At 46.0% G+C, this 11,457-nt stretch overlaps 1 protein-coding gene across 1 annotated transcript; it reads right to left on the bottom strand.

Annotated features, from left to right (window-relative positions):
• Positions 1–2,542: 2,542 nt before the first annotated feature.
• LOC311144191 (phytanoyl-CoA hydroxylase-interacting protein-like) lies at positions 2,543–9,991 on the bottom strand. The gene is made up of 4 exons (XM_084180198.1): positions 9,818–9,991; positions 8,207–8,381; positions 3,724–3,841; positions 2,543–3,624 (listed from the first exon to the last, which is right to left on the bottom strand). Exons 1-4 carry the CDS (start codon positions 9,983–9,985, stop codon positions 3,081–3,083), a joined length of 1,005 nt encoding a protein of 334 aa, XP_084036324.1. The 5' UTR covers positions 9,986–9,991; the 3' UTR covers positions 2,543–3,080.
• Between the last annotated feature and the right edge of the window lie 1,466 nt (positions 9,992–11,457).

Here is an 11,457-nt window from a genome sequence, read left to right as displayed (position 1 = left end):
CACGAAATAAATGGGTTATGGGTACTCAACCAGGGCATGCCCAGCACCACCGGATACGCAGGAGAGTCAATCAGAAATAGCTGAATCATCTCCTGATGACCCCCCTGCGCACACATCCTAAGTGGCGCAGTGACCTCCCTGATCAAGCCCGCACCCAACGGACGGCTATCTAGGGCATGAACGGGGAAAGGGACATCAACAGGAAGAAGGGGAATCCCTAAGGCTAAACAAAACTTCTTAAAAACAAAATTCCCAGCCGCGCCTGAATCTACCAGCGCCTTATGCTGGGAATGAGGTGCTACCTGTGGAAAACTCACAGGTATACAAAAATGTGCAACAGAGAGCTCTGGGTGAGTGGGACGCCTACTCACCTGGAAGGAATCCCCAGTGCGGGACCTGTCGTCCTCTCCCCTAGGAGGCCATCCCCAGCACCTAGCCGCGGTGTGTCCTCCCCGACCACAGTTGGTGCAGGGGATGGACCCCCTAGTAAGCCGACCCCTCCTCTCTCTAGCGCCAGCACCCCCGAGCTCCATGGGACACGGCTCGGAGGCGCTGGAGGGTGAAATGGACGGACCCCCCTCGGGACGTCCGCGGGTAGCTAGTAGGTTATCCAGCCTGATGGACATGTCGACCAACTGGTCGAACGAGAGGCTGGTGTCCCTACAAGCCAGCTCCCGACGGACGTCCTCTCGTAGACTACATCTGTAGTGATCGACGAGAGCCCGATCATTCCACCCTGCATCTGCCGCTAGAGTACGGAATTCGAGGGCGAACTCTTGGGCACTCCTCCTCCCCTGCCGGAGGAAGACCAGACGCTCCCCCGCCGCTTTCCCCTCCGGGGGATGGTCAAACACCGCCCTGAAGCGGCGGGAGAACTCGTCGTACGTGATGGTGTCCGCGTCGATCCTCCTCCACTCCGCGTTGGCCCATTCCAATGCCTTCCCGGAAAGGCAGGAGATCAGGGCGGACACGCTCTCATGTCCCGAGGGCGCCGGGTGCACGGTGGCCAGGTACAGTTCCACCTGGAGAAGGAATCCCTGACACCCGGCCGCGGTTCCATCGTAGGCCCTCGGGAGCGAGAGTCGGACTCCTCGGGATTCCGGTGCGGGAATGGGCGGACTGGCCGATGGTGCTGGCAGGGAGGGTGGTGGTGGAGGCGTTCCCCAGCCTCGGATGGTGGTGATCACCTCCTGCAGTGCGGTCCCCATCTGCAGGATCTGGTCCCGTTGTTCCCGAACCTGGTCCTCCAGCGTCGTCTGGGCTGCTGCGGCTCCTGCTGATTCCATTTCGGGTGTGTTATTCTGTCACGCGTGCTGTAGGTGGGTGTAGGTGGAATCAAACGCAGGACACCGAAGTATAGTCCAACAGACTTTAGTAATCTCCAAGAAGGAAAATAAGCCAACTCTTGCCCGAAGGCGAAAATACGCACGAAGGCGAAACAAAACGAAAGCGCACAAAACAGGTGCGTAATACTCCAACGCAGTGGAGGGAAGCTCAACCGAGCGAAATACAAAATGAAGCCCTACACACGACAGACCAAAATCAATAACACACAACACTATACAAACACAACGAGAAACTTATAGGACACTAATTACGCTAAACGAGAACAGGTGTGACAACAAACAGACAAAAGCAAACGAACATGAAACATACAACGGTGGCAGCTAGTATTCCGGAGACAACGAACGCCGAAGCCTGCCCGAACAAGGGAGAGAGGCAGCCTCGGCCGAAACCGTGACAATTCCTCTCTGACCAAAACAGTGAGTGTTGAGTAACTGCCAGGTTTTCACCAAGAACTAGCGGGGAGATCTTAGGAAGGTGTTTTTAATGTTTTTTGTACACTCATGCTACACACAGCACAACTGCTGCTAAGACTTATGATTGCTAAATACTTCACAATTTAAACACTTTCCCCCCTTCCCCAAAACACTTGTAAATATTGGACTATAAATTGTGCGTTCCTGTATTATATTTAAGCTCAAATGTTTATTCTATTCTACTGAGCCATTTACTTTATGTTCTTATTCTTATATTTTATTCTTTCTTATTGTTGTTGCATTGTCGAGAAGGAACCAGCAAGTAAGCATTTTGTTGGATGGTGTATGCTGTGTGTACCTACGACTAATAAAACTTGAAACTTGCGTCATGGAATACTTAAGTGGACCAATTTGATCCCTCAAAGGAGATAGTGAGCTAATCTTATCCCAGTATTGTACTCTCTAGTGCCTACATGACTAAATGCCTGGTATCAGACGCTATATGGATCAGGTATTGTTCCTGTGGTATTATCCTTCCATGGATCTCAACAGCCAGAGAGATCATATCATTACTTATCGACTAAAAGACAAAAGGAATGATGGCAGAGGCAAGCTGTGACTGGACATCCTGCCCACTCAGAATGGGTCCATGTGTACATGATTCACAGTTATTGTGTCACTCTGAAAATGGTTTAGCAATGTCTGATCACAGTAATCATGACACATCTGTTGTGGGCATTGGTTTGGGGCATTCTCTTTTTGACCAAATGACATCCTACAATCAATTCAAATCTTTATTATTCACTTATCATATGCATTGACTAAATAACAATGTTTGAACGTTTTCAAATAGAAATTCAATTGACAGTGTGTTTCGAAGTACAAGAAATCTTGGAATCATCTAAGACCAACAGGTACTGTAAGGAGAAAACGGAACTATATATCATACGTAATGTTATTTGACAAATACAGTGTTACACAATGTGTACATCACCGCTTCCTCCAGCAATGGAGGAGCTCAAACATATGGTCCTCTGCATCACACTGTAAGCCCATCATCTATAGTGCCTTTCTTTCAGTCCACGTGTCCTAAAGACACGTGATGATTGATGATACATGGAGATTTGGAATACTAGTAGCGAAGGAGAGGGGTGGGGCAGCCAGCATGCACATACCCCAAGAGATGGTCTATCCCAGTTGTGTTACTTTACCTTACACTACTAGATAGATTAAATCGCTCTGCCCATTCTCTACATCTGCAGCTATGACGACACACATCCTCACTGTTCTCTAAACCCTATGTCAGTCCAGTCCGTTCTCTCAGCGGCCCACACTGATGTTGCACACTTTGCAGCTTGGGTCCTTCTTGGCGTTGGCCGTGGTCTGACTCATCTGGTGGTGGCCACTGATCTTCACCACACTGCCCTGCTCCAGATGCATTGGCTCTGTGTACAGCACCTCCAGGATGACATCACTGGCATGGCAGAACAAGGGCTCTTCCCCTTGACTCTGGGGGGGAATGTATGTCAGGAAGGGGTTGGCAGTCAGGTCCAGCAGGGGGAGACTGCTACGGCAGAAGTTATCCCCCTCTGAGCCAGCAGGGGCCAGCACCAACACCACATAATGATAGGCTGTGTACATACAGTAGAAGTCAGCAAAGTAAAGATTAGTGTTGGGATTCAGCAGGTTCCCGGCCGGGATCTGGAAACGCAGGGGGCCGTAGGGGGAGTCGTTTGGAGGAAGACCTGTGTCAAACTCAGTGTTGCAGCTGAGGAAGACTCCCTGCAGTTTGCTGTTGATAGGAGAGCCATGGCTTCCACTATTGTCTTTCATGGCTGGGCGCATCAGACCCCCACACTCAGTTCTAAGAGAAGAGGAGAAACATTTGTTAGTTTTGTTATTGAACTTCACAGCACATCCCTATATACCTGTGTGTATTTACAGAGAATCGTGTGGCACTGACCTGACATATTGAAAGTACTCAGGGTGCTGGTTGCGATAGAATACAAAGAACTTTAGCAATCTTCCAGCAGAACCCTTCGCTTTGCCAAGGAGCTGTTTGAGGTGGTCCATGGCATAATCTGTGTCATACAACAACTGTCAGTTACGATGTTTCTTTTTTAAGGCATATTCAATTGAATCCATTCTCTAGAGCGGGTCATACTGTGTGTGTGTATATATACAGTACCAGTCAAAAGTTTGGACACACCTACTCATTCAAGGGTTTTTCTTTATTCTTACTATTTTCTACATTGTAGAATAATAGTGAAGACATCAAAACTATGAAATAACACATATGGAATCATGTAGTAACCAAAAAAGTGTTAAACAAATCAAAATATATTTTATATTTGAGATTCTTCAAAGTAGCCACCCTTTGCCTTGATGACAGCTTTGCACACTCTTGGCATTCTCTCAACCAGCTTCATGAGGTAGTCACCTGGAATAATTTCAATTAACAGGTGTGCCTTGATAAAAGTTAATTTGTGGAATTTCTTTCCTTCTTAATGCGTTTGAGCCAATCAGTTGTGTTGTGACAAGGTAGGGGTGATATACAAAAGATAGCCTGATTTGGTAAAATACCAAGTCCATATTATGGCCAGAACAGCTCAAATCAGCAAAGAGAAATGACACTCCATCATTACTTTAAGACATTAAGGTCAGTCAATACGGGAAATTTGCAGTCACAAAAACCACACGCTATGATGAAACTGGCTCTCATGAGGACCGCCACAGGAAAGGAAGACCCAGAGTTATCTCTGCTGCAGAGGATAAGTTCATTAGAGTTACCAGCCTCAGAAATTGCAGCCCAAGTAAATGCTTCACAGAGTTCAAGTAACAGACACATCTCAAGATCAACTGTTCAGAGGTGACTACGTGAATCAGGCCTTCATGGTCGAATTGCTTCAAAGAAACCACTGCTAAAGGACACCAATAAGAAGAAGAGACTTGCTTGGGCCAAGAAACACGAGCAACGGACATTAGATCAGTGGAAATCTGTCCTTTGGTCTGATGAGTCCAAATTTTAGATTTTTGGTTCCAACCGCCGTGTCTTTGTGAGACGCAGAGTAGGTAAACGGATGATCTCCACATGTGTTGTTCCCACCATGAAGCATGGAGGAGGAGGTGTGATGGTGTGGGGGTGCTTTGCTGGTGACACTGTCATTGATTTATTTAGAATTCAAGGCACACTTAACCAGCATGGCTACCACAGCATTCTGCAGCGATACGCCATCCCATCTGGTTTGCGCTTAGTGGGACTATCATTTGTTTTTCAACAGGACAATGACCCAACACACCTCCAGGCTGTGTAAGGGCTATTTTATCAAGAAGGAGAGTGATGGAGTGCTGCATCAGATGACCTGGCCTCCACAATCACCTGACCTCAACCCAATTGAGATGGTTTGGGGTGAGTTGGACCGCAGAGTGAAGGAAAAGCAGCCAACAAGTGCTCAGTATATGTGGGAACTACTTCACGACTGTTGGAAAAGCATTCCAGGTGAAGCTGGTTGAGAGAATGCCAAGAGTGTGCAAAGCTGTCATGAAGACAAAGGGTGGCTACTTTGAAGAATCTCAAATATAAAATATATTTTGATTTGTTTTAACACTTTTTTGGTTACTACATGATTTCATAGGTGTTATTTCATAGTTTTGATGTCTTCACTATTATTCTACAATGTAGAAAATAGTAAAAATTAAGAAAAACCCTTGAATGAGTAGGTTTGTCCAAACTTTTGACTGGTACTGTATATACACTGCTCAAAAATATAAAGGGAACACTAAAATAACACATCCTAGATCTGAATGAATGAAATAATCTTATTAAATACTTTTTTCTTTACATAGTTGAATGTGCTGACAACAAAATCACACAAAAATTATCAATGGAAATCTAATTTATCAACCCATGGAGGTCTGGATTTGGAGTCACCCTCAAAATTAAAGTGGAAAACCACACTACAGGCTGATCCAACTTTGATATAATGTCCTTAAAACAAGTCAAAATGAGGCTCAGTAGTGTGTGTGGCCTCCACGTGCCTGTATGACCTCCCTACAACGCCTGGGCATGCTCCTGATGAGGTGGCGGATGGTCTCCTGAGGGATCTCCTCCCAGACCTGGACTAAAGCATCCGCCAACTCCTGGACAGTCTGTGGTGCAACGTGGCGTTGGTGGATGGAGCGAGACATGATGTCCCAGATGTGCTCAATTGGATTCAGGTCTGGGGAAGGGGTGGGCCAGTCCATAGCATCAATGCCTTCCTCTTGCAGGAACTGCTGACACACTCCAGCCACATGAGGTCTAGCATTGTCTTGCATTAGGAGGAACCCAGGGCCAACCACACCAGCATATGGTCTCACAAGGGGTCTGAGGATCTCATCTCGGTACCTAATGGCAGTCAGGCTACCTCTGGCGAGCACATGGAGCGCTGTGCGGCCCCCCAAAGAAATGCCACCCCACACCATGACTGACCCACCGCCAAACCGGTCATGCTGGAGGATGTTGCAGGCAGCAGAAGGTTCTCCACGGCATCTTCAGACTATGTCACGTCTGTCACATGTGCTCAGTGTGAACCTGTTTTCATCTGTGAAGAGCACAGGGCGCCAGTGGCGGATTTTCCAATCTTGGTGTTCTCTGGCAAATGCCAAACGTCCTGCACGGTGCTGGTCTGTAAGCACAACCCCCACCTGTGGACGTCGGGCCCTCATACCACCCTCATGGAGTCTGTTTCTGACCGTTTGAGCAGACACATGCACATTTGTGGCCTGCTGGAGGTCATTTTGCAGGGCTCTGGCAGTGCTCCTCCTGCTCCTCCTTGCACAAAGGCGGAGGTAGCAGTCCTGCTGCTGGGTTGTTCCTCCTACGGCCTCCTCCACGTCTCCTGATGTACTGGCCTGTCTCCTGGTAGCGCCTCCATGCTCTGGACACTACGCTGACAGACACTACGCTGACAGACACAGCAAACCTTCTTGCCACAGCTCACATTGATGTGCCATCCTGGATGAGCTGCACTACCTGAGCCACTTGTGTGGGTTGTAGACTCCCTCATGCTACCACTAGAGTGAAAGCACCGCCAGCATTCAAAAGTGACCAAAACATCAGCCAGGAAGCATAGGAACTGAGAAGTGGTCTGTTGTCACCACCTGCAAAACCAGTCCTTTATTGGGGGGTGTCTTGCTAATTGCCTATAATTTCCACCTGTTGTCTATTCCATTTGCACAACAGCATGTGAAATTTATTGTCAATCAGTGTTGCTTCCTAAGTGGACAGTTTGATTTCACAGAAGTGTGATTGACTTGGAGTTACATTGTGTTGTTTAAGTGTTCCCTTTATTTTTTTGAGCAGTGTATATGGAACTCAGTCGGGGTCTCAACTTACTATTGAGAGTAAGACTAGTAGAATACACCATATGCAATTTCTAAATTTGGTTGTGCATCAGCAGTTTTTCTCTTGTTATGTCAGGCACTGATAGTCACTCAATTAGCCATGTCAGCTAACAATTTTTAGATTGGTAGTTAGTCTAGCCAGCTATCTAAACTTGTAGTAATAATGGCCAAATACCGACCAGTCACTCAGGGCCTGTGCCCATGGGCCCTGACCTCCAGGGGGCCCCCATTGATTTTGTTAGTCATTCTCACTCGGATCATATTTTTCTTTGTTTCACCCTTATTTTACCAGGTAAGTTGACTGAGAACACTTTCCCATTTACAGCAACGACTTGGGGAATAGTTACAGGGCAGAGGAGGGGAGATGAATGAGCCAATTGGAAGCTGGGGATGATTAGGTGGCCATGATTGTATGAGGGCCATATTGGGAATTTAGCCAGGACACCGAGGTTAACACCCCTAGTCTTACGATAAGTACCATGGGATCATTATTGACCACAGAGAGTCAGGACACCCATTTAAAGTCCCATCCAAAGATGGCACCCTACACAGGGCATTGCCGTGGGGCATTGGAATATTATTTTTTTGACCAGAGAAAAGAGTGCCTCCTACTGGCCCTCGAACACCACTTCCAGCAGCATCTGGTCTCCGATCCAGGACCAACCCTGCTTAGCTTCAGAAGCAATCCATCAGTGGGATGTAGGGTGGTATGCTGCTGGATAAACATGGCAAAAGTCATTACAAAATGTGTAGAATTGCAGGAAATTTGCTTTAAAAGAGCAAAAGGTTATCTCCACCCCATGGTAAAAATGGGTAGAATTGCAGGAAATTAGCTGTAAAACTGCAAAAGTTCCCTCCCGTCCCATGGCAAAATGTTTTTTTCTCTTCATCGTCAAGGTGGGGGGCCCCCCAACCAATGCTCGCTTAGGGCCCCTTAAAGGCTAGAGCCGGCCCTGTGTACTTCTATAGAAATAATAATAGATGTATTTTATATAATGCTTTTCATGCCAAGTACAATCTCAAAGCCACTTTAAAAACTAAAAAACTCAACTTAAACATACCCCCTGTGCAGAACTCGACCACCCTGCTCCATTCAGACACCAGGTACTCTCCGTCTACCTGTCTTACTGCTGTCTGCACAGCAACACAGTACTCTGTCCGCGGGCTCAGGAACCAATGGCCTCTCACTGCCATAGGTAAAGGCACCGCCTTCGCCACCAGTTTGGTGGGCACATCCTGATGGTTGAAACATGGATACATGTTAATTCAAGAGACTCATTAGATGAATTACTAGAATACAGCAATTAATTGCTAAAAAGGCAATTTTCGGTAAGATCAAAATGTTTATTATGTAATCAGACTCATGAATTGTACATTTCTGCAACATATTCTGGTACAAACTGGTCTAGCTAAGCTGCTGTATATCCAACCAAATGACTGGCTTTGTTTTGGCCAGGGCCTCTAAGACGCAACAAGCTCAGAACTAATTGCAACAAGCTCAGAGGGGCCACATATCCATGGCAACCACCCTGGTGCAAATTTGTTTGTGTCACTTTGATTCCCGAGCGATAGAAACACGCTTTCAATCAAGTACAACTCTGCACAGCTCTGTACAACAGAAGTCAGGAGCTTTTGTAAAGGCTGAGGGGAGAATAAGAAGAAAGTGTATTCAGCACAGAACAATTCCAGGACACTAACTGATCAGAAATGAAGAAAAATGAATACCTTGCATTGCTGACTCAAATGTGTTAAATAGGGAAAGGACTTTTGAGATATAAATTACATTAATAGAGAACCGTACCAAATTAGGTAATCCAGTATCTAAAATGTGGATAGATTAGATGTAGAGGTAAGTAAGCTTCAGAAGCACCCATTGGGGATGACTGAGCATGACATCTTTCATTTCAATCATTAAAATTCTCCCTCTGTCACAAGATAAGAGATAACCTCAAATAATAGTCCTAGGTCCTTCCAACAGTGAGGCGTGAATCTGCTGTAGTGTATAATTTCTGTCTGTTAGGAAGGATCCCATTGTAAATAACGGTCACTTCATTTTCTATTTCAATCATTCTTGTATTTCAAATAATGATTGCAATTAGCTAAGCCTATATTTTTTGACCCCCAACATGATGTTGAGAAAATAAAATGAAGAAATGATGGGTAGTATACAATAAATCAGTTCAGTGATTGGTGTGGAATAAAATCACAGTTCATAGTGAAGAAAACAAAGCTGCAGTTTTCAGGCTTTGTCAGTTTTTAGCCATTGAAGAGGAAAGAAATGTGCCAATGAGTTGCTTGCCCGAAGCTGTTTTGCAGCACACAATTCTCACGCTCTTGCACTGGAAGTGACTGAAACGGCACTACCACTGGTCTCTGGGTTGTAACTGCTGCAGTGCAGTGTCAGATACACTTACCACCAGGTTTTGATCTACTAAACAACACAGTATCTATAGAACTATAGCTCTGCATAGACACTGTCTCATGCAAGGCCATCTCGGGTTATATCAAAACATATCACATCACATGTTGCAGTGAAATGTCTATTATTGGAAAACAGGATGGAATGAAGTGCAAAACATGGATCTAGACAGTGGGAGTCATAGTCATTGAGTCAAGGGGGAAGGATGGGGGGGGCCTGGGGAGGTTTTATGAGGGAGAAAAGTCAGACAGACCCTGTGCTTGAAGCGGTTGGGATCCCCGCCCTCCTTGCGGCTCAGGTCTATGAAGAAGTGTGTGGTCTTGGCAGTATCCTCAGGGGTCATGTCCCAGGCGATGCGGAAGGAGTCGCAGGTCACCTCACAGATCTGGATATTATGGGGAGTGGAAAGGGCCGTCTCCATGGTTGTTAGCTGCTGAACGAGAAGAAAAAGGAGATCAGATGGGATCAGATTGTAACATTGTAATAAAGACTTCTAGGTACAGGACTGAGAACATTTTATAGAATAAAATAACCTCCAGTGAAATAGTTACGTTGCAATATTTTCCCATGTCCAATCTCAATTCCTTCCTTGCAAGCTATTTTTGATAATTCTAAATCCATTGTGACTTTAAGTACTAATCAATTAAACAAGATTGGATGTATTGACTGTTGGATTAGTTACACTTTCTCAACTCCCTGCTCATGCATGGGAGAGTGTAGAGGGCTGGGACAAATACTCTGCTATAACACCAAGATGGGAAAAGATTAGACAACAATGACACTGCCATCTACGGTTAATGCCTCAGACCAAATTCAATTAACCTTTAGTCAGGGGACCTGTCTGTGGGCACAACTCTTCTCCACTTCCTTATTTGCTGCCCTTCTCTCTCCTCCCACCCTCACTCTCTCTCACCCTCCACTGGCTTTTCCTTCATCATAACAAACAACCCTATACCGTATTTTACGCCCACAGCCACTTGACTGGTCTCTGCAGGTTCCCCTTATTTCATAATCCACCAACAGCAGTCGCCTGGCAACCCGGCAGCATTGGCTACCATGTTCAAGCCTCTAGCTTCACATCACCTAATTTACCTCATCTGCAAATCTAAGGAAAGGGTCCTACAGTCAGAGCTTAAAGGTCCAATGCAGCCGTTTTTTAATATCAATATCAAATTCTTTCTGGGTAACAATTAAGTGGTCAAAATGGTCAAAAAGAAGAAGAAAAATTGCTTCTTAGCTAAGATCAATTTCTTAAGCAAGAATTTGGCAAGGACTGTCTGGGAGTGGTCTGGGGAGGGGGGAACGGAAAACTAGCTGTTATTGGCAGAGAGGTTTGGAACTCTCTTTCTTATAGGTCTATTAACTAATTTACCTCCTGGTGATGTCGCCAGGCAGGCCAAAACTCCATCCCACCAAAGCAGGCCAAAACTCCATCCCACAAAAACAGGCTGAAATTTCAGCCAGTCTTTTTAAACAGCTCTTACACTAATAGGGTATTATCATCATTTGGCATTCAGGCCAAAGAGTTCCATCAGACCAGAGAATCTTGTTTCTCATGGTCTGAGAGTCCTTTAGGTGCCTTTTGGCAAACTCCAAGCGGGTTGTCGTGCCTTTTACTGAGGAGTGGCTTCCGTCTGGCCACTCTACCATAAAGGCCTGATTGGTGGAGTGCTGCAGAGATGGTTGTCTTTCTCGAAGGTTCTCCCATCTCCACAGAGGAACTCTGGAGCTCTGTCAGAGTGACCATCGGGTTCTTGGTGACCTCCCTGACCAAGGCCCTTCTCCCCCGATTGCTCAGTTTGGCCGGGCAGCCAACTCTAGGAAGAGTCTTGGTAGTTCCAAACTTCTTCCATTTAAGAATGTTTCAGACAGATGTTTCACCTAGTCGGCTCA

This window comes from Coregonus lavaretus (genome assembly GCF_964263955.1).
Source record: "Coregonus lavaretus genome assembly, chromosome: 17".
Classification (NCBI taxonomy): domain Eukaryota; kingdom Metazoa; phylum Chordata; class Actinopteri; order Salmoniformes; family Salmonidae; genus Coregonus; species Coregonus lavaretus.
This window is presented reverse-complemented; position numbering and strand designations above follow the sequence as displayed.

Excerpts from the sequence above, each read along its gene's own strand:
- LOC311144191 (XM_084180198.1), bottom strand. The coding sequence starts at position 9,985 with ATGGAGACGGCCCTTTCCACTCCCCATAATATCCAGATCTGTGAGGTG. Across the intron at positions 8,382-9,817 it reads CCAACCGCTTCAAGCACAGG|GATGTGCCCACCAAACTGGT; the intron begins GTCTGTCTGACT and ends TTCAACCATCAG. Across the intron at positions 3,842-8,206 it reads GGTCGAGTTCTGCACAGGGG|ATTATGCCATGGACCACCTC; the intron begins GTATGTTTAAGT and ends TGTATGACACAG.